General features: G+C 38.2%; 1 protein-coding gene across 6 annotated transcripts in view; it reads left to right on the plus strand.

Moving 5' to 3' along the window:
- TLE1 (TLE family member 1, transcriptional corepressor) overlaps positions 1-22431 on the plus strand; it is an 80552-nt gene extending 58121 nt beyond the window's left edge. For 5 of the 6 annotated variants that reach the window (XM_074932785.1, XM_074932790.1, XM_074932787.1 and 2 more), the window contains 8 exons: positions 386-576; positions 2012-2088; positions 11685-11934; positions 13662-13909; positions 15843-15990; positions 16348-16498; positions 16933-17009; positions 17167-22431. In XM_074932785.1, the coding sequence (XP_074788886.1) occupies positions 386-576; positions 2012-2088; positions 11685-11934; positions 13662-13909; positions 15843-15990; positions 16348-16498; positions 16933-17009; positions 17167-17274 (1250 nt within the window). In that variant the 3' untranslated portion in view covers positions 17275-22431. Of the gene's footprint in view, positions 1-385; positions 588-891; positions 896-2011; positions 2089-11684; positions 11935-13661; positions 13910-15842; positions 15991-16347; positions 16499-16932; positions 17010-17166 lie in introns of all 6 variants that reach the window. The other variant, XM_074932786.1, reaches the window with a different exon arrangement.
- Positions 22432-23753: the final 1322 nt, after the last annotated feature.

Consider the following 23753-nt stretch of genomic DNA (forward strand, 5'->3'; position numbering starts at 1 on the left):
ATCTTGGCAAATTCAGGGGGAAGTTTACTTTTGCTATTCAGGCTGGTACAGCAGAGTTGCTTCAGACATGAACTGTGTAAACCATGTCTATCAGCTTTACTGCTTAATTTGGCAAAGGAGAGATTAATGTAAACAGGGAAATATTACAGAAATGAAAACAGGAGAATAGATTGTTAGAAGCAATCAGCAAGTTCAGACTTCGGTAGATCTTATTTACACTGAGTGAAAAGAGATGTTGGTGCTGATAAATTATGGCAATGTTTCTTGGCAGTGTGTGTATGTGAGAGGGGAAAGTTAGGTATTGTAGGGGAAAAAAAGAAGGACTGTTTTATTCCCTGTATGCAGGAATATATAAATAAAACTACTTGATTTCATTATTCTGTAGCTGCAGGTTTGCGGACACCATTGGCAGTACCAGGACCGTACCCTGCCCCATTTGGAATGGTACCTCATGCTGGCATGAATGGAGAGTTAACCAGTCCAGGGGCAGCCTATGCCAGTCTGCACAATATGTCACCCCAGATGAGTGCTGCTGCTGCTGCAGCTGCTGTGGTTGCCTATGGAAGATCTCCTATGGTAAGCCATACGTTGCATGCAATCTCAGTCATGTGAGTTGTGGTTCACTGAGAAGAGCTACATGCTTCATTTAGCATGATCAAATTCCCAAGTTATAATGGTGCCAGAGACTTGACAGCTTCGCTGTGTGTTTCACTTTGCTGCCTGGCTGGAGAAACAAATTTGCACCTTGAAAACAAAGAATCTTGGTGTATTTATGTATGTTCCCTTTTTCCTTCACCTTCATCAGTGCTTTGACTGATTAATAAATGCCAAAAAGTTATTTTACGCTTTAAATGAAAAATCAGTTTTGGTAGCTACAACGTATTTCATCAGTGCTGTGGACATCTGCTCTTTTCTTGCTGAACCAGATTTGTGTTTTGTACAGATGTACCAAATTGATCTTGAAGCATATGGAAGTCTTTTTATTTACGTCTCTGTCCTTGTATTTTGTTTGTTGTGGAAATCAGCATGAGAAGTTGGTCAGTACATATTTTGGAGCTCTGTGATAAGGTGTGTTAAGAACAGTTGCTGATGTGGGTGTAGTAAGTAAATGGAAAATGAAGCCTAATAGTTATAGCCACTGAGGCCTGATTATAACAATATACCCAGGGGCCTGATTCTGCGGACATGAACTTGATGGCAGCTTTATGTGTAGAGAAACTACTTCTAAATTTGCAAGATTAGACTTAAGCTTGTCATCTGCTCATTATTGTAGATGTGACTTACTTTTTTCAAACTGGTAAACAGGGCTTTTATGTGAAAATGTGGAAATTGTAAATAGCACATATGCTCCCTAAAGCAATAAGAATTTTAACTTGGGTATAGTGTTTAAAAGAAAAACTAAGTCTGTTTGGTCCGGAATTTCTGTTTTGATTATTTGATATGTATATTCAGGATATAAAATTTTAGTGGAATTGCAGTATGTGAAGTGAGCATAATATATTTAAGGTGCAGACAAATTTATCTGCACCCTGCGGTGTAGCTCCGTGAGAGATTTCTCAGCTGATGTGCTCACACAGTGCAGTGTGGAGCCATGCAGAAATTCTGGCTGGGTCCTGAAGCTGGTTTCCAGCACCGTGCTGTGCCTGCATGGGTACCTATTAGCTGTCACAGAGCTTAAGAACGCTGGCATGGCTGCATGCCAACACACCATGGACTCGTAATTCCAGGGCTAGCTCTGTGCTAACACAGGGGTATTTGCATTATGCTCAGTGGTGTGAATGCATAATATACATGATTGAGTTTATGTTCACATGTGAATACTTCTTGCAGAAGCATGTCTAAGGAAAACGTCTTGTTTTTCCCGTGCTATGAAGGAACATGGACTTATCAAATACTTATCCAATAGTAAAAGCCACATTTTGGTTAAATGTGTAACATCTTGGGGATGAAGAAAAGGATCTTGCTGAATGAGAAATTTTAAGTGTGAGATTAATTCATTTTTCATTGTCAGGTTGGGTTTGATCCTCCTCCTCATATGAGAGTACCTGGAATCCCTCCAAATCTAGCAGGAATTCCTGGGGGAAAACCGTAAGTAACTTTTTAACATTTTGGTAACTTCTGCAATATCTAGAGAGAATGAAGTTAGCTTGTGTTAGTAAACAGGAATTCCAAAGGTGGTGGTATCTGGTTGTTTCCAAGAGATTGTTTCAGACTTCTTCTGGTAAGAGGTGCAGCATATAAATCCTCAAATGGTAGTTGTCATATCCCTAGGCAGCTGTGCATATACCTATTTCCAAGGAAAAACTGTTGAAGGTATACTTTAAGGTTTTTTATTTCCTTCTTCCTGGGGGAAGGAGACCACAAACTGGTAGACAGTGGTGGTGATATGTGTAAGGTAGACTGAAAACTGAACTGAACTTCATACTACACTGAGCATAAATGTGTAGTGCAAACTTGCAGACTCCTTGTCTGGCACCTGTTTTATCAGGCATGAGAGCCTGCAGCTGTTGATCACAGTATCCGAACTGGTTAATTTAGCTACTGATGCACACCTTGCATAAATGGAGCAAGCTCCTTAAAACATTTGTGGAAGTGTGCAGCTGGAGAGCAAAAGGGTGTTGAAGCAGTTGTGCAGCAGGTGGTGTATAGTGTTGGATAACTTTCACGACAGGTTCTTTTTCTTTAAAAGATTTAATTATTGAAGAGATGGTTAAGTAAAATAACTCTGTGATGCTGTGGCTTATTGATGTTGCAATAAAATCACCAAAACAACATACATCAAATTTTTCAGTAATTTGGCTTTGGTAGACTGTTGAGACTGAGTTTATCCATGCACAGTAGAGTCATGAGCAGGTATGACCTCTTAATATGGGATAATTTAAGAAGTATTTTTTGACAGTGGGACTATGCAGGTACAAACAGAGCATAGACTGCAGATTTGACGAATCTTTTTTCTTGGAGAGAGTGGGACAGAGAGAATTATGACAGGTTTTTCAGCACTCTGTTAGAACCTGTTCTTTGTCCCTTCATGCTTGGCATTTACTCCTGCCTTCTCTTTCAAGAAAGTTGCAGTTGGTTTATCTCAAGGTACTTACATAATTTTGAAACTCACTTAACACTTTGCACTTATGCTGGGTCTTCCTTTTACATAGTGTCTTCTTTACCAATCTATCATGGTTTAATTTTTCTTTTTGCAGCTTCAGGAAAAATTTTGAAACTATTAATACTTTTAGGATACTTTCTTAAGTTATAAAGCACACTATGGTGAAAATTATATACACACATATTTCTTCTGTTTGCCTTCATTTTGATCTCCTGTTAATTGCTAGTGATACATTGTATCATCAGTCATGCAAACATGCTTAAATGTACACCAGATTGTAGACAAAAAAGTGTGTATTTTCCATAACGGTAAAAAAGCAGCAGACTTAGACTAGGAAAGCCATCCTGAATGTGTTCTCATTGTTACCCACCATGCTTCTGAGAACAGACTTAGCTATCTGTTGGCTGTGTGAGAAACGTGTTAAATCTTGGATTTACTTAAGGAAGGGTTGGTGGTATGTTGACAAGATTACTGAAGTGAAGGCTCAGTGAGTTGGTGTTAGTATCAGATGGTGGTGTATCTAAATTTAATACAGTAAGGAACCGGCTTTGTTCTCAAAACATCTTTTATTAAGGGTCAGACTTATTCTTGTTGACTTTAGTAGAATTCAGAATACTTATATAAAATATTTTTGGACGTTGCATAATCCAATGGCTGTAAATTTTTACTTTAAAACAAGTATATTCAAAAGCTTTCAGTGATGTATTCTGTTAGCAATGCCAGGCAATATTTCATATTATAAGGTATGAAAACCTATTTTTGTTCAGGCAGAAATTTTCTGGGGATGAATTCTAGCTGTTGCAGTATTCAAGGTACAAAAGCAGTGCATGTTTGCTGCTGTACTTTGTATAATGATATTTCATAGCTAAATTACAGTCTGTATGGGGTTTTTAATAATCTCTCCACTTATGTGTTCTGTAATGGTTTTTTGTGGTTGTTACTTGGACTGAGTCAGTCATTTCCTCTAAAGTGACTTCTTTGCTTATCTTTAAGTCAGGCAAACCTAGAATTCCACAAACTTGACCTATTATCTTTCCACTGACAGTTTTAGAATGATCTCTTGTTTTAGTCTTGACTGGCTGCAGCTAGCTAGATGCCATTTATTACTGCATCATCTTGGAGTGTCTGTTACCTATATTAGACAAGTCTCCTATATTTTCTCTACAAAGCACATGGGTTATATAATCATGCAAACTAGTGGAGTACTCCTGGTTTATTTTCACAGTCTACCTTTTCCTAGAGTGCTGTTAAGGTGCCACACTGATTTTGTTTTATGAGATGTGGAGTTTTAGTCTGAGTCTTGTTGCAAGTGGTATAGAGAATTTTCAGTCTGAGCTATTGAATCCCTAGCCATATGTATATGCTTGTGGTTGCCCATTTTTATCAGTGGTTATGCTGGCACTGTTGTTTTCACCCAGCCCTGCTTCCAAGAGATAATTAAGTTCCTCTCTTTCCAAAGGAATGACTTTTCTGCTAGCACCCAGTTTTCTTTAACCCCTGTGTATTGTGAGATCAGTGAATGACTAACTTGTTAGAAAAATTAGTAACCTCTTAAGAACCCACTCCTATTTGTGTGTCTTGCTTCTATCAAGGGACTGCTGCCTGGAAAACTTGTCTTTTGCTTGCTTTGTTTTATAATTTGATTAAATGTAAAGCTTTACTACCATATTTTTATGTTTCTGAAAGCAAATCTTTCAGATTTGTGGAGTCTGCAATGTGTGATGAGAAACAGCTTTGTGGCCTATGACTCCCGGTAGATAATACATTCTTTCCAATGGGTAGCAAGCAGGTGAAGTTTAAGTAACTGAACAAGGCCTCTTGGTCAGGGTACCATTCTGGTTTTGGGTTTGTGTTTGGGGTTTTGGGGGGGGATGGTATGGGGTGAGGTGGGGTGTTTTCTCTTTCCAAATTGCCTGGAGCCATCACCTAATCAATAATTGTCTTAAGTTGGGAGTGGGAAATCAGTGCTAGTTTTTGACATGGACATATGTCTGAGCCTTGCACTCTGTTGTTTTGATACCATTTAACTATGTCCTGGACTATAGGTTTTTTGGTGTATTGCTGTAATCATGTTTTTTTCTTTTGCATAGCCTTTCCAGCAAGGTATTAGTATTCTAGAGTTGCTAAATTAATGTTCTTGTGGATTTCTCCTTGATGTTGAACCATACCTACTAATAGTTGGGCTGTGCACTGAACACAGATTTTTTAAGCTCAGTGTAAGATTTATGTCCACAGTATTGCTTTCGTGGTGTCTAAAATTGTGAATTGATGGTAGCATTGAGGACAGATGCATTTCTCAGTGTTTTTTTGAAACATGATTTTAATTAAAGTTTATACACAGACATCAGAAAGACCTGAAAATATATGTTTCTTATTTTAGTAGAAGAGGAAAATTTCATATGGTAAATGTTAACTCTTCCAACTTCTAGTTATAAGCCAGCTTTTCTTTGTTTCTGGAAAGGAATTAGTATAACACTGGAATTGCTCAAAAATTAAAAAGATTCCAGCTCTCCTGTTCTTGACATGTGTACAGTGAGGAATATTTTAAAGGAAGGTTAAATATTCTAGAATAACAGGTTGTTTCCTCCCCACCTTTCATCTCTGGATAGAATTATTTGACGACATGTATGAAGTTAAAATGTCATTATTTCTGTACAAATACCTTTGTCCTTATTTCTTGTCATTTTGTCCTATATAATGAAACACCATATACAGATATTCACAGTTTGTTGTGATAACTGTAAGTAAAAATAATCTGGAGTCAAAGAAGAGCTGAAAGTAAAATGTACTCATCAGTAGAAGGAACTGTCTGCTTTTGCGTTTTGTAGTTGAGGTATTTTTGTGCTAGTTAAGGAATTCTTTTTGCATTGGAGATAGGACGTAGAAGCTTTTTTTTTTTTGAGGCATGGAACTTTACATAGACAGGAATTGCATGCAGTATATTAATCTGAATACTTAGAGTAGCTGGCAGTTAGGTAGTTTAATTGATTTGCCATGTTCTTGAGCAGTGAATTATTCTGAACTCGCCTCAGCAGGTCAGATGATATTTATTACATACTTATTTGATACTTACTTGGAAATTGGGAGACCATAATTATCAGATTTAAGCTGAGAAACTGGGTTGTATTAGTATCACCTACTATCTGTATGTATAGGAACTCTGCAGGTTCTCAGTGCTGCTTTGACAGAAATGAGGATAAATCTTTGGATGCAATAGATCAGAAGAATATTTCTGTTATTCAGAAAGAATATAATCATAAGTGACAGTATACTGTTTCTCAGGCATGACAGTTTGTCTTGTAACTGTTCTTTTCATAATAATTACAAGTGTATATTTATGTATTACTTGATATGCACTTAACTTGGTTTGGGTTAAATTGTAATTGCACTGTATAAGAACTTTCTCTTCATTTGCTGTTGTTGTTAGCCCAACATCAGGGAGGGCTGTCTCAATGCCAATGCTCATTTGACCAAAGATGGACAATCATGGAACCCAGTCATTTCATAGAGACAGAATGCCATGAGTGAGACAGAAACCCATGATTATCATGAAGGTGAACAACAGTTTCTGGCATACATTGTCAGTTATAAAAGATCATAATAAAAGAACAAAAATGCATATTACATTTTTGCTGTGTTATAGAATTCAGATGTTAATAGCAATTTGTTGAGAAGAAAGATGGGTGGGCAAGGGATGCCTGTCAAGAAATACCTTGAGCTTTAGAGAACTCAAGAATTTACCAAATTTTACTAAATGTTGACTCTTCGAAGGTTGGCCAACCAAAATCCTTGTTAGTTTTGAGAATTCAGACTGTGAAAATATCTAGTGCATTAAAATTTGAGTCATTTCTTATTGGTGTGTCACTACACCTACAGGTTTGTAAGTGTAGCCCTGGAAGTACAGTCCTCCCCAGAAGTAGCAGAGTAGGCCCTCTTTCATGGTGACTTAATGGAGAGGTAGCCAAAGAAACAGCAACTGAGCTGCAAATAGTTGTTTGCGCTGCTGTCTCCAGTACCGTGTTCCTCTGGAACAGAATCTTTCTTTGTCTAGGGAGTGTCAGTCTTGCAAATGGTGCAAGTTTTATCAAAGTAGAAAGTATTTGTAATGAAAAGTTAAACCATAATACTTAGTCCATACAAGTTACTAGACCACATAAGTATTCTGACAGTTAAGGTGGCTTTTTTATGTATATAGAAAAAGTGCCTGTCACCATATTGATAAACATTCTTTGGAACCACTCTGACAGCAGAGGTAAGAACAGGAGTCAGCTTGTTAGTACTTCAGCACTTCTGTTTCCAACCAATTAAAAAAAAACAAAAACAAAACAAAACAAAACAAAACAAAAAAAAAACACAAAAAAAAACAACACAAGACTTTGCTGCCAGCCTGCCTGGCTGGTGTTTAATACTGCTACTCCATCAGGGTTGGAAGGAGACCTGTTGTGGATGGCAACAGTTTGCACTGTGGCTTCTCCAGCTGTGCTACAGAATAGAGCAGGTGTCATAGAAGGGCAGTGGGACATGAAGGCTCAGACCTGTTACCAGTCAAAACGTCTCAGCAGCAGGGAGCTCCTATTAGGAGAGAGCAAGCTAACCCACTCATGAGAACATCTACTTTTCGTGTGCTTGTCTTAGCAGAGGCAGAGGGATTTGACAATGTGTAGCCATTTCTTTACACAGTGAATTGGTGATAACTTGCACTATAGAAAAAGCTGTCTTGGCTTGTCAGAAACTATTGCTGGTCATGTTTGTTAGGCCCTCAAACTCAAGTCATCCAGGGTACTGACCAGCCAGTCTTGGAAGCAAATGCCTGCTCATGATGGTAAGAGTAGTCCTACCAACTTATGATCTTACGACCTTATGATCTGTATAACTGCACGTTAAATATGGACATACTGGTAAAATTCTACATGATAGAAAATACACTGGGTAAGTTTCTGGTACTTCAGAGCAGAAAAGTCATCGTAATTCTACAGTATGCATGAAGCACTTGAAAAATGTTCCTACTGTTTTCCTCCTACTCCATGAAAGGCAGGTCCTGCTTGATAAACCTGATCTCCTTCTATGACAGGACAACCTGCTTATTGGATGAGGGAAAGGCTGTGGATGTTGTTTACCTTGACTTTAGTGAGGCCTTTGACACCGTTTCCCACATCATTCTCCTGGTGAAACTGGCTGCTCGAGGCTTGGATGGGCACACGCTTTGCTGGGTAAAAATCTGTCTGGATGGCCGGGCCCAAAGAGTTGTGGTGAACGGAGTTAAATCCAGTTGGTGGCCGGTCATGAGTGGTGTCCCCCAGGGCTCGGTGTTGGGGCCACTCCTGTTTAACATCTTTATTGATGATCTAGACGAGGGGATCGAGTGCACCCTCAGTGAGTTTGCAGATGACCCCAAGTTGGGTGGGAGTGTTGATGTGCTCGAGGGTAGGGAGGCTCTGCAGAGAGACCTGGACAGGCTGGAGCCATGGGCTGAGGCCAACTGGAGGAGTTTCCATAAGGGCAAATGCCGGGGGCTGCCCTTGGGCCACAACAACCCCCAGCAGCGCTACAGGCTTGGGGAGGAGTGGCTGGAGAGCTGCCAGTCAGAGAGGGACCTGGGGGTGTTGATTGACAGCTGGCTGAACAGGAGCCAGCAGTGTGCCCAGGGGGACAAGAAGGCCAATGTCATCCTGGCTTGTGTCAGCAATAGCGTGGCCAGCAGGGACAGGGAAGGGATCTTACCCCTGTACTGGGCACTGGTGAGGCCGCCCCTCGATTCCTGTGTTCAGTTTTGGGCCCCTCACTACAAAAAGGACATTGAATGACTCGAGCGTGTCCAGAGAAGGGCAACGAAGCTGGTGCAGGGTCTGGAGCACAGGTCGTACGGGGAGCGGCTGAGGGAACTGGGGGTGTTTAGTCTGGAGGAGGCTGAGGGGAGACCTGATCGCCCTCTACAGCTCCCTGAAAGGAGGTTGCAGAGAGCTGGGGATGAGTCTCTTTCACCAAGTAATAAGCGATAGGACAAGAGGGAATGGCCTCAAGTTGCACCAGGGAAGGTTTAGACTGGATATTAGGAAGCATTTCTTTCCAGAAGGGGTTGTTGGGCATTGGAATGGGCTGCCCAGGGAGGTGGTGGAGTCCCCATCCCTGGAGGTGTTTTAAGAGTTGGGTTGACATAGCGCTGAGGGATCTGGTGTAGTTAGGAACTATCAGTGCTAGGTTAACGGTTGGACTGGATGATCTTCAAGGTCCTTTCCAACCTAGATGATTCTGTGATGTCCGCAAGAACTGAGAAGCTGTGTGTATGCACAGAAGTCCTTAAAAACACCTTTAGGTATTTTGAATTGAACAGAACATTTGCACTGTAACCTTCCATTTAAAGAAAAAATATGTACAAATGGATTATTCATAGTAAATATGCTGGAAAAAATTGGTTAATATTTGCTTAATTGTTTTTCTTCTGTCCATAATAAAAGCAAAGGCAGGCTGAGACTTCAGAGTTGTGCAGTTCTGTGTACTCTTCCTGCTAACAAATATTCTGCAGCTGAGTTTGATCTGGAGCCCAGGATGGGTTCCAACTTTTCAGCCTGTTGAGTGCTGGGATTTTTTAGTTGGATTCTGTACCTGAACCTCAACAGTTCTTCAGCCTTGAGCAGTCTTGTTGCCACTCCTCTTCCTCTCTCATCCTGTGTCTCATCTGTTTAGTAAATAACTTCTTTGGGACAGTCCTGTCTTTACTTCTCTTCATAGAAATTATACATATTTCTAGTTAAGCCTTTATTATTACTTTAATTCTTCATACAAAAAAAGAGAAAGGGTCCCATGGGAAAAAATATATTTGATATACTGTGCATCTTGTATACATGTTAATGAAGTAAACTTTGCACTTCCTTTCTTACCTTTCATTTTCATGATAAAAAATATTTTAATCTTTTGCACTCGCTCATCCTCCATTTCTGTGTATTTTCTGAGCGGGCTTTCAACTCACAGGTCCAACCATGAAACATGAATGACATACAGGAATTGACGTATATGCACTATTAATTTCTTCTTTGTTTAACAGCAGTTACTGATAACTAGTTTTTACCCTTCCCTTCTGAGAAAATTGTGATATTACATGGGGCGACTGTTGCCATTGTTAGCTTTGTATGAAAGAACTGTAGAGTTCTTTCACCTCTCCACTTCTCACTCTTTTTTAAAGGAGTGTCTTCTGCTCTGCTTCTAGGCATATTCATTTGTTTTGTGATGTCTGTTACGGATCTAGGCATCTTGCTTGTTCCTTCCTTTCTAACAAAGTTGTGCAATACCTGGAAACATGAAATAAAATACTTGGAAAATATTATTTCAGAGCTCAGAACAGAAGATTAAATTGAATTATCTATTGTTGGGTCCTTGGAAGAGGGATGAAATACCAATACTTGAGCTACAGTGACTGAAGATTTCTGAGGAAGAAAGTATGTTTGGAAAAGAAATCATATTCTGAACACATGAATATATTAAAAAATAAAGGTATCACTAGGGAGACAGTAGCTAATTAGTTTAAAAAAAAAAAAGTTACTCATCTGACTTTTTTATCAACTTGGACCTCTTGAAGAATGTTGTTAGTGTAACAGCAGCATCAAAAACACAATGTATGGATGTGCTTAAAAACAGAAGTGGCAAAAAACCAAGCTCATCAGTATAACAAAAATCAGAAATCTGCAGTAGTATTTTCATTATTTAAAACGAACAAACAAAGAAAACTCCTTGCACCCAAAACCTTTATTAGCTGCTATTTATGCCCTGGTCTTTGAGTAGAGCTGACTTTAAACATTGCAGTGAACATGAAGAAATAATTTTGTGGTTTTGTTCAGTGCTGGGATTCTCTTCTTCAGCACTCAGTTTCCATATACTTGAAATCATGCACTGAATACAAATAAAAGGTATTACAGAAGTGCTAAAACTACCTGGGAAACTAAGCCTTTCAGCTTTTCTAAAAATACTTATTACAGAAAACATAATTATGAGAATATGGTATCGGCTTTGAAAGGTGTGTGCAACCATTGTGCATGTTTCCATTTTCTGTTTAAAACATTAATTACCAGCTGGAGAGGCATGTGAGCAGAGCTGGTGGTGGTGTTAAAGATGAGGTGCAGAAATGGAGCAAAAGTTGAACTTTGGCTAGTGCTACTACAAAGGCAGCAGGTGCAAGCCTCATGGAAGAAGGCTGAAAGAATAGTACCTGGTGAGGGATTGCTGCTGCAGGACTTGTGGTGCTGAAACTTGGAACTGCTAGCTAGAAACCAGGATGCTGAAAGTTCTTTTGATTATCTAGGTGGATGAGGGATAGCAGCTGTGACCTTGGACCGTAGAGTTAAGAATTTAACATGCTTCCCTACTGCATGAATACCTGAGGTGCAGCAAGCTGAAAATATGTATTTGAATCCTTGTCTCCCTCTGAGGTTTTATGTGCCTGTATTACTTGGCACTGTAGTTCTGATTTTCATGAGAAAAAGACTGGCAAAGATATCAAGTAAAAAAAAATTAGTTTTGCTTGCATTATGCCACTGTAACTGGCTGATTCTTTTTTTTTGTCTTCTCTTTTCTTTCACTTCCCCAAAAGAGCCTACTCCTTTCACGTTACTGCAGATGGTCAGATGCAGCCAGTTCCTTTCCCTCCTGATGCCCTCATCGGTCCAGGAATCCCTCGCCATGCCCGTCAGATCAACACTCTGAACCACGGGGAAGTTGTGTGTGCAGTTACCATCAGCAACCCCACAAGACATGTGTACACGGGTGGGAAGGGGTGTGTCAAAGTCTGGGACATCAGCCAGCCTGGCAACAAGAGCCCTGTCTCTCAGCTGGACTGCCTGGTAGGTGAACATGAACTTGTGCACAAGGGTAGCTTCTCCTTGGAGTCTCAATAAGGAAATAGCTGTCCTTGTCTGGATTTTGTTCATGTTGCAAGGAAATAGCAGGCAGTTCTGTTTCCTGCTTTATGTATTTAGCTGTCTTTTTTTTTTTTAACATATAACAGGTGGAGTTACAGGGACAAGTGCTGGTTTGTTTAGGGATAAATATCATCACTAGGAGTCAAATAACAGATAAGATTTCTGAGTAGGGAGCATACCTGATGGTTTTTTCCTTTTTTTTTTTTTTTTCTCATCTAGTTATGCTGATAATTTTTGTGCGTAAGTTTTAAAAGGAGTGTAGCCTGGCTTTTGCAGAGCTGCACAAGAACCTTCCTATGTGTTTCACTCACACCAGGAGTGACAACCTCTTTTTTTTTTTTTTGTAAGAGGGTATCAATCACATAATAAAATAATGTAACAAGGTACCCAGGTCACTTTAAGTCTTGCTGTGCTTTTGTTGGTGATCCACAAATTATAAATTTTTGTTGATTGTTTTCACATCTGCAGTATACAAAAGGGACTGAATGCAGTAGTATGTGTAGCTGAAAAGCTAACTCGGAAAAGTTAATGGCTCAATAAAAGATACTTCTCATATTAGAAGCAACATGGATGTTTGTGAAATGTTAACTGAGAAGACTTAATGTTGTAAAGCACAGTAATATGTATTCTGAATGAAAATTATTCTAGTTTCAATGTTGATCCAATTAAATGTGGTGGGGTGTTTGGTTTGGGGTTTTTTTAGTCTTTATCCTTTATTTACTGCTACCCTTATGTTGTCTAGTAGTAAAAGTTGAATATGTATTGAGGCACAGTCCTAGCTGCCTGCCTTTTAGTTATGGAGCAGTAATGGCTGGCTAACTAAGCTAACATTTCCATGCACTACTTACGGCTCCTTTATCGTGAATAAAAAAAAGTAGTAGTAGGAATGCTGTTAGCTACTACTTGCAGTGTTTTTTTCTGTGTTTTGAGTTACAGATCTTAATGCTTCATTTCCTAAAGAACTGTTACCATGTTAATTTGGCCGCTTTTACGGAGAAAGGGCCATCCAATACACTTAAGGAGTCAAGCTTGTAATAAACGAAAGTTGAAATGTTTTCCACCTCTAAATCCCTTGTAGTACCTCAATCAGCAATAGTATCACAAATGTGCAATAAGAATCATCTTGAACAAGAAGAACCAATGTAAATCGGGGACCAATATAGGAATACTTAATTTAACTTTAAAATGGTGAATGCAAAATAGTATTTGAAAGAAGACTCCAAAACCTGAAAGGCATGAGACTTGAACTGCATTTTCATATAGGGTTGTGTAAATGCCAAATGGAAAGGTCATTTATTTAATATTTTTATTGTTGGTGACCTTAACTGATGGAGTGCACTTGCAGAAGAAATTCAAGCTTACTTTCCATCTGGTTTTATGTAATGAGATGGAGGACTTGCCATTCATCAGGTTTAAAACAGAGTACACTGTGGCAACAGGAGTCTGTAGTTTTAATTTCTGCAGCTGCAGTTTCTGGTTAGTGATGAGAAGTAGGTGATTGAAACGTTTTAGGATCTGCTGGTTCCTCTTCAGTACTTTGTTAATGGAAAAAATAGTAGTCTTTAAAAGTTGGATGGAGCCAGAATCATATTAGTGGTCATAATTGACAGGCATGTATTAACATAACTGAGGTGATTTGTGTTGTACAGAACAGAGATAACTACATCCGCTCTTGTAAATTGCTGCCTGATGGATGCACCCTAATAGTTGGCGGGGAAGCCAGCACATTATCCATATGGGACTTGGCAGCACCAACTCCTCGTATAAAAGCAGAGCTGACATCCTCAGCCCCTGCCTGTTATGCTCTGGCTATCAGTCCTGATTCCAAGGTGTGCTTTTCCTGCTGCAGTGATGGGAACATCGCAGTGTGGGATCTGCACAACCAGACGTTGGTCAGGTGAGTCATTACTTGTTTACAGAGAACTTTAATAGAAGTTACTGTTTGGACAGCTACATAAATACTTATCTCCCTGAATAGTGGTTCATGACAGTAAAGTAAATAGTATTTCTTAGCCAAAGAATGCAGTTTGCACCAGAGTTGGGCAGGATCTAGTTTTGTTAGATTCAGCCTAGTCTTGGAAGATGCACTTTCATGGCCTAAAGGGTTGGTCCGTAAGCTACTGCAGTCAGTGTAAAAGTTCCTGTTGGTTTTTGGTTAGTTTGGGATTTGTCTGCAGGTTTCCACAAGCAGCATTTCTGATTGATTTAAACTGAACATGCCTTTCAGAGAACTTTTCCTTTGTCTTAAGCTTTGTTAAGTAATTAAGAGAAATTTCAGTTCTTATTTAGTGGTGATAAGTAATCAAATTGATCTTATAAAAGCAGTTGAAAGTGTGGATCCTCTCAGTTCTTTAGGAAAGCATAAAGAACTTATTTTTGGTCATTCATGAGAGAAAGGTGTTTGAGGTTTTGGGGAATTTGATCTCTAAAACTTTAAAAATAGGTTGTAAAGAGTATAATAAATGGATTACCATGTAAATTACTTCTGAAATATTTTCTTAGACCTTTGATTAATAAACATATTACCAGAAGATTGAAGTGTATAGCAGGTCAGTGTTCAGCATTAGTGCTATGACAGAGAAAAAAGATAGGGCCATGTGTGAAATGGCTCTTAGCAACTAGCTGTGTGGCTTAATAGAAGATAAGTTTGGTTTATGCTTACCAAAGCAGTGGTGCCTTACAATATTGTGAGAAGAGAGAGCCTAAATTCAGAAAGGCCATGATATTTCAGAAGTTCCGAATACAAACACTAAAGAATCTGCTTAGTCTGCCATGTTTCAATTAAATTTCCTATATATCAATAATGAGCCTAAACTTATGTGCAGAGTCATATTAATGTGCATGCAAATTTTACTTTCTGTTTAACTTTTAGGTCAGCAAAGACGATTTTATTTATATAAAATCTTTGGTTTACAGTATGCATGCTGAGTTTCTGTAAAGCTGCACTCTATGACTGTCTTGTCTTTTGAGTGTTTACTGTAGGTGTTCCCACCACTTGCTGGCTGAGTTTGTTAATTGATAACACGTGGAATTTTGAGACCAGAGCTACAAAACAAAATGTGCCATGTGACCTTTCTGTGGCAGCTTTTAGTGATTCATACCCTTCGTTCCCAAGCTAGTTGTCTTTTCCTCCCTGCCCTCCACCTTTCACATTGGGGCATAGAACTTTCCTATTGCTAACTGCTGATAAAAATGCAGGAGTCTCAGAAGGCTTTTGCCAAAGGATTAAGGAAAACTTGAGATGACCTTCTGGTTGCTGAAAGCTGAGAATTACTAATGAGAAGACTTCAAAACAAACTGCACTACTTAGATTTTTTGTGATCTCTTGCCACAGAAAATGCAACTTTGCTGACTCAGCAATGCTTGTGTTTAGCTATCTGGATCTCTTATCTGGATTCCTTCCTCCTAATAACTCTTCCTAGTATCTGTCATCTTGACTTGCAGCCATAGAAAAATCCAGAAGTTGTTTTCTGAAACTGGAGCAGTTTTGTTCCCTCAGCACTTGTTTTAATCTGAGCTGTCCTTAGTGCTTTTTAACTATAGTTACTGTACTTTAATATTCTTACAAGCTTTTTTTTCTTTTCAAAACCTGATAGGAAATATTTGAGTTTGTTCAGCTAGCCATGATGCAATTAATTTCTTTAGCATCTGCAAAATGTTTTTGTAATGCTGTTCTAGTCCATGCTCAGTAAGAGGGAGGGGCTGATTTTTGCCCATCAGCAGACACAGTAGAGATGACACACGCATACAGAGTCCAAAACTAACACTACAACAGTGTTTACCTTGAGCTCTGGCAGGAAATCATTATTCAATCTGGTTTGTTTTATCAGGCAATTCCAGGGCCACACAGACGGAGCCAGCTGTATTGACATTTCTAATGATGGTACCAAGCTCTGGACAGGAGGTTTGGATAACACTGTCAGATCCTGGGACTTGAGAGAGGGAAGACAGCTACAACAGCATGACTTCACATCACAGGTAACTGGATTTTCTTACAGCTTGGGGTGGGAGGTGTGCAGTTGGAGGGAAACATTTAGGATAAAAGCTGAAACTGAGCCCAGTGCAACTGACAGATTGTTCCTTCTCTTCCAATATTTTTGAGCTTTCATATGTTTAGCTTCCAAAACAAAATGATAGCCTGACACTACTTTCTTTTCCTGTTTTTCTAAATTAATAGATAAGAACGGGTTATTTAATCACTTGGATTTTGAACAGCAGTCTTGGTATAGAACTATGTGAATTTTATTGTGCCCTCCTCTCACTGTCTCCCTGTAGGAAAAAAAAAAGTGTATCTGTAGGAAAATATAACAAGTCTAAATGTGGTTTAATTTTCAGATATTTTCCCTTGGTTATTGTCCTACTGGTGAATGGCTAGCTGTGGGAATGGAGAGCAGCAACGTAGAAGTGCTACATGTAAATAAACCAGACAAATATCAGCTGCACCTTCATGAGAGTTGTGTATTGTCACTCAAGTTTGCTTACTGTGGTAAGTTACCCTGAACACAGAGGTCAGGTCTCTAATTCATGCTTTGCTGATTAGTTATTACATAGGCATAGCTCATTTGATAATAAAAGCTCATTTAGTATGTCAGTTTCTTAAGTTATGAATAAATTTCTCTGCTTTATGAATTCAAGCGTACTTAAATCTACAAACAACCACCTGTTTGTCTAAAGGCTGCTGTGAGGATAGATTTGTGTGTGGAAAGCTATTTCTACTTACAGAGTCTAGGGATTTCCTGCTATGTAACACACTGCAAAAGCATGAATATCCACATTGATTGTAAGCAAAAGTAGTGTTGATTAGTGTTGAGAGCTTTTATAATCGTAATTAGTTAACAGATTTCATAGATGTGAATTGAAAATCCAAAACGCAGATGTCTGTTTTGTATATTTTCATAGTCCTCATGTTTTATATTCCAGGTAAATGGTTTGTGAGTACTGGGAAAGATAATCTTCTCAATGCGTGGAGAACTCCCTACGGAGCCAGTATCTTCCAGGTGAGGATGATACTTTGAAAAAAAAAACCACACCTGAAGTCCCAAGAGTGGACTCGGATATCTTCATGTATGTGATTTACCCAAAATGGGATGCTGAGATGAGGGTAACAGACTTTTTTTAAAAAAAATATGTAATATATTTCTATTTTTCTTCTAGTCCAAAGAATCTTCATCAGTGCTTAGCTGTGACATCTCTGTGGATGATAAGTACATAGTCACTGGCTCTGGAGACAAAAAAGCTACAGTCTATGAAGTTATCTACTGAAAAATATGATGGGGATATAACTTTTAGAAGTTGAACTGGGCCAAAATTGTTCTTAATGGTAGAAGTAGAAAGGTTTTGCCTTTTAAAAAGGAACAAAAGTATTGAGGTTCCAGACCTTGCCATGAAACTACTCCGATTTTTCAAAATAGAAGGCAACATCCAGCAACTAAATGTTGGCTACATGGACCAAACGGAACACAGAGGCAAGATGGACAAATGTAGCCTAGGTTTTTGAATGGTTTTTAAAAGCCAAGTCTACTGAGGAATGTTGGAGCCTTTTATTTTTTCTTTCTTTGTGACCTCATGCAAATTGTTCTCATTGCCTGAATATGGGGGATAAATAACTTTCTGTTCCTTGCAGTTCAAGTTGCATTCTGTCCTGTGTAGAGCAGTGGTGTCTCAGATGAACTTGTTTCCTGGTTTTGCATCTTGTGATATGTTTTTGTATTTTTTGTTGAAGGTCAAATATTTGTATAAATTGTAAATATATTTAGTTTATTACAGTAAAGGCTTTAGTACCAACAACCAGTCTTCCCCCCTGCCCCCTCCCTGCCCACCCTGCTTATTTAAAATTAAAAATCTTTTGGGGATATAAGTACCTTTTTAGAAGCAAAAGCAAACACTATGTATAGTTTGAAAATGGTGTCTTATTCTTTATAACTCTTCCTAGATTCCTTTATCATACTTCAAAGTAGTTGTTTTGCAATATTAGGGTATCAAGTCCAGTAGATACTGTCTTGTGCTACAGAAAAAAAGGCAATTTTGTACTAATTATAGTGTAAATATAAAAATGGAACATTTCATAAAGTTGTGCAGTTTATTTTAAGTTTATTCTGATGTCCCATATATATGTTCTTTGGCAGATACAGTAATATGTGCCTGATCCTAGCTCATTCGGTCATTTCTCTAGAAAAGGTGACTTCCCTCTCCTTTCTCCCCCAGCTGAACAGAATTCGTGTGAGACTACATTTCAACTAAGTACATCAGAGCCTTTATTCATTAACTGTGGATGTCTGTGATTAAACAGAGCTATATAAGTTTCATCCTATGTTACAGAGAAGTGGTAGTTAATGACCATTTCCTTTTTAATGTCTTGTCTATACTTAGATACTCAGGTAAATTTAATTAAATTACCAAAAGTGTGAGCTTTACAGGGGATCACTTAAACAATGTTAAATACTTGCAGGGCTCCAAGTGAAGTGAATTAACCTAAACTAAGTTAAACTCACTTCTTAATTTCTTGTGAGAATATTGACAAAGGAATAGTTTGATTTTTAACTAATCCACTGTACAAATTAATTAGAATTAATTTTCCTGAGTGTCCCATATTAAACAGGCCTATAGGCTCTATGTATTCATCCTGAACAATCTTTGAGTCCTTTCCACTGTCACATCAGTGTGTCATATCTGTGAAGAGCCTTGCTAAGCAGCCAGTTACCAAAGCTACACATCTTCAGATCAAGTTATCTTGGTGTACTCAAAAGAAATGGATGAGGAGAGAACATGTACATTTTATTCTAACTTTTTTCAGATTGATGAGTTCTACCACCGTGTGCTAGACAGACCTAACTATTGCACCAGTGAGGCCCGTATATTTCCTACATTCTGTAATTTAATTATAATTCCTGTTCTTAATGGAGAGGACAGATGAACAGGAGAATATCTTTGAACGAATAATTCAGATTACACGAGCTGGCAAACAGATTGAGATTCATTTGTGAAGAGCTGCTTTCTCATTTTGCTAACATTTGACAATGACCTGTACCCCTGCTCTTTCAAAGACATGTAACAAGGAAGACTGACAGACTGAATAGGGAATTTCTCATCTGGGAGCAAATTTTCTCTCAACTTCCAGTCTGAAGAGACATCAGTTTTCCTTTCAATTTATATGACCATTCTATAGCATCTAGAATTGTAATAGCCTTAATACAATATTAAACATTCAGGATAATCTGGTCTCCTGGGCATGTAAAATTATGTTCTATCCATATGTATCTATATCTGTCCATTGCTGTGTTGTGAATAACCATCTGTATGAAAATGACAGAGCGGCTTGGGTGGTGGTCATGATCCTTTCACACATAGGGAGGCAAAAAGCAGAATCGTCAGACTTTTCAAATAAGTAATTGTATTTGCTGCATTGAAATACTGTGCAGTGCTATGCTATTTTAAAAAGGGAAAGCTTAAAAAAAGAATATGTACTAGGTTGCTTACTTTTACGCTACCCTGTTCTCATATTGAAGTTTTCTGAACATCTGACTCTGCCAATGATCATTGACTTTGCTTAGCAGCACTGGCAAATTTGCTGCAGTTAGGAACATTTGGATTTCTTCCACACTACTATCACCTTGTATTTACTTTATAGGTGTTCTTTTGCCTTTCTTAAAAGTTGGTATCAGAGGAACCAAGAATGGAAGTATTCTAACACATTCATGTAACACACATGTAATATATCAGTTATAGGTTATGACACAGTAGTTGTTAGTAAGACCACATTCTTGGCAGTCAGGAGATTCAAAACTATAGTGTCAGGAAAATCATTAAATACCTTGTCTTTCTTGTTAGCTTCTAGAATGCACAGTGAGTCAGAGCAGTTGTGGAATTGGAAACTATGTATGTGAATGACTTCAATCATATTTGTACCATATATTTCTTGGCTGTAATTAGGAAATTACTTATTTTTTTCCCCAGTCAGGTCTACTTTAAGTTTTGGGTCTGAAAACTTGGGGATGCATCATACAATAGTCCTCTAAATTTTTGGTTTGGGTTTCACTTACAGTTTATGAAACTTTGTTTTCATTTGTCAACCAGTAGAGCCTATTCCATCAGCAGATGTAATTTTTAATGTAAAGATACATTTGATGAAATCTTAGCATGTCTGTCTATGCTGTTACCTATATGATTTAAAACTTGTAGGGCTTAAAACTTCTGCAAGATCTTGCAGCCCTGTGTAAAGTAGTGGGTGGAAATAATTGCATATTGGATGAAGAAACAGGCCAACCCAGACCAGCAGTGACAGAAAAGGCACTGGGAAAAGCACATGGAAAAAAGAGTGGTAACTGTGGTGTAGGTAATTAATATTTTTTTTGGTCAATTTTAATTACAATCCTAAAAGATTCTTTTGGTTAGCCCCTTTCTGGGACAGTCTTTGTTTGCTGGGTGGCCCTCAGTATTCAGAGATCTCTGAATGCCACTCTGGCAAACGCTAGTGCCAGATAGAAGCAGGGAGTCCTTACGAAATGACATACTGGATGTCAGTGCAAACAATAACTGATGAAGAGGAGATTTGTGGTAATATCAATTCAACTGAATAAAATCCTTTGCCAGATCTAATGTGTGTATTTTGAATATGTGCACTAGGCATAACCTTTTATAAATCAGTTGTGCATAAAATCATGATATTATTCCATGCAATGCATTTGTCAGTGTGTCAGGGTACTTCTTTTCGATTATAGTTGCAAGCAAAGGTAGTTCCCCACATCAACCCACAAGCTCCTGGTCCTTGAGAATTTTCATCTCCATTAATTCTTTTAAACTTGTGTAGCATTTCAAAAGCTTTTGTTCCTTTAATGTGAAGAGGAAGCACCAAATGAATATGAAGTTCATAGACTGTTAAAATAATAGTCTTATTTTTTCATATAAACACCAAAGTAGAATCTGTCATCTAGTCACAAGCATACTTCTGTGTATAAACAATTGACCCTAGTTTTTCTGTCACATCTTTGCGCTGGTGATGCAGGTAGAATTTTTAGAAGCATCTAACTAAGTTACTGAAGTAATTGAAACCCAGACTGACAAACTGGGGGCTTTTTTTGAGTGTGGGTTTTGGTTTGTTTTTTTTTTTTTTAGTGGAAAGACTGCCCGACTTATGAGCCTGTGGGATCATGTAATCTAGTTAGAGCAGTCCTTCATATTTTCTATTATATTGGTGCAATTTTGAGTCAATGGGGAAGTTTCACCGTTCTGGTGATTAAGAAAGGTGGATATTAATGTTTTCAGGCTAAGGAAGAGTACTGAATTCAGATTTCGCACTACTGATAAAAGTGTTTACACCTTAACCCACTTCACTGAAGAAGCTGGACTAGCTCCAACTGTGCTGTCTCTTTGAAGGATTTTATTTTTTTTCCTTCCACAGGTGCATAGAAAGAAATTGAGAATTTGAGGTCTATACAAGACTGGATTCATGGTGTCCGGCTGGAGAGGTCTTCTATTATAGAATGGGAAAGATGAAGCAGCTCAGAGTAGAACCTGATAAACACCAAAATGAAAGAAAAGAATTCATGTCAGGGAATACATGAAGGGACGAGGGAGAATGGAAACATGGCAGACATACATTTTAGTGGTAGTCTTAACATGTAATCTACAAAATTCACCTACAATGAGATTTCAGTATGCAATTTCACTGATTACTATTTCTCTATAAATTATTCAGATGTTTCTGCACAGTAATTCAAGGACACCTCACCTGTGTGTTGGAACGGGAAGTGGGCATTTCTTTGACATACATAAGCAGTCATCTAACCCTAAGAGGAATGAGAGTTAAATCACAGCCAGTTCTCAACATTTCCCATTACCTAATATTTTTGTAGCTTAAGATCAGCTTTCAGCAATTGATAATCCCATTTTCAGCTACGTGCTCCCAGATGTCCCATTGCAGCTTAAGTGCTTAGTGTAGCTTGGTAGATTTTGCTAGGGAAACCAGACATGTAGGAACTGGTGGGTGTAGCTTACTGACTTTTCTCAGAAGTTTACTCAGAATTTCTGTTCAGCTATATAGGAGCGCTCAAACACTCAATTAAACATTTTTAAAACAGCAAAAACTCTGCTTTGAACACACATGGATGTGGAGGGGTTTTTTGCTTTTTTGTACTGATTTATTTAGTCTTTTCTACATACCTTTAAAAGTATCTATAAATTGAATACAACAAGAAAATAAAGGGAAATACTTTTTTCAGAGGGCGGAATGTTCTTAAAGGATGTTGTATCTCAGAAGAGAAGAACCTATTTCTTCTGTAATACATTAATTCTTGAGAGTGCTGGATTTGTGTTTTCTTGGAGCTAAAGTGCTGTTCTCAGAAAACTGAATGCCAAAAAATTGGTGTTATGGGACCAATGTTAGTTATCATTTTCAAATCTAAACAGTTTGGTTTGTTCGCCCCCCCCCCCCCCCCCCCCCCATATTGCCAGGTCCCATAGTTCACTCCTAGAAGCTGAACAGGCTGTGCCCTTTCTGTCCCATGCATTATTAAGAATTTTGTTGCTAAAAAGTCTGTTGGTGATATGTAGACTACAGGAAAATCTGGTTGAATCTTTTAGTGGATAGACACATAAATAATATCAGCCAGTGTATGTTGTAATAATTTCCCCTACTGAAGCAAGCACCCAAGAGATAAGATAGTGTCATTGTTCCATACTCATAATCACTGTGGACTTGCTCGTCAGTGTAGTTGACTTGCCACTGAAAAATTCTGTGGTGGCTTCTGAAGTAAAAAATTTTGAGAACTTTGTTCTCCTAAAATTTCATATGTGATTTTTGCCGACATTAAGGTTATGTTGATTCATAGAAGAGATGCTGCAAGGAGCTCTAGACAGTTGCTGTTGCATAGAGTTTGGCAAGGATTGCCTTTGCTATGTTCACAGTACAAAGGTATAGTATCTCTTGAACCTTGTTTCTGTTTTCTGGCAAGAATGAGTTTGAGGCGAAGATAATGCATAGTTTAGAGATTAAGTAAAAATACTGTTATCGTTATCCATTTTGTATACTCTGTCATTAGCATAAAAATGGAGACGATAGCTTGTAACTGCAAATAATAAATGCTGTTTTTCCTTCAAGGACTGATTTTAATGGTAGTTTTAAAAAGCAGAATGAAGGGATCATAAATACAAGTTAACTCATAGCATTGAGAAACTTAGAAATCACTTGTTACTTTCCTGGTAGTGAGCCTAATGTGTTTAAAATAAAATCCATCTGTTCATTTCACAGTCTTTGTCCCATTTCCTTACAGCAATCCACATTGGATTACCCTATTACTTTAAAAATTGGCAGCAATTATGATAAACTAATAACTCTTGTTTTGTGGTTTGCTGTAGCAAGATATTCTGGAGAACAATGAAGATTCCCTTTATTCTTAAGAAAATAATCACCTATTGTTATTTTCTGCAGTTGGACCTGAGTATCTTCTTAGTTGTGTTTCAAGTAAATATGCAATCTGATGGTTTTGTACATTCAAACTATTTTTGATTGTTGATTAATCAGGCAAACACTACTGTTAAGTACGTAAATGACCTTAATGTCCATTTAGTATTTGCTAAGCATGCCATGCATGCAACAAAACTTCGGAGTCATTCAACTTTTGTGACCACATTAAATTTACTTCCTGGAATAAGTTTCCTTTTCATACAGGGACAGGTTTACTATTGTGCTCCCCTGTGTCTCCTCCTGAGTATGTATTAGTCCTCTAGATACGTTTTAATTCATT

The sequence above is a fragment of the Athene noctua genome, chromosome Z (genome assembly GCF_965140245.1).
Source record: "Athene noctua chromosome Z, bAthNoc1.hap1.1, whole genome shotgun sequence".
In the NCBI taxonomy this organism is placed as follows: Eukaryota; Metazoa; Chordata; class Aves; order Strigiformes; family Strigidae; genus Athene; species Athene noctua.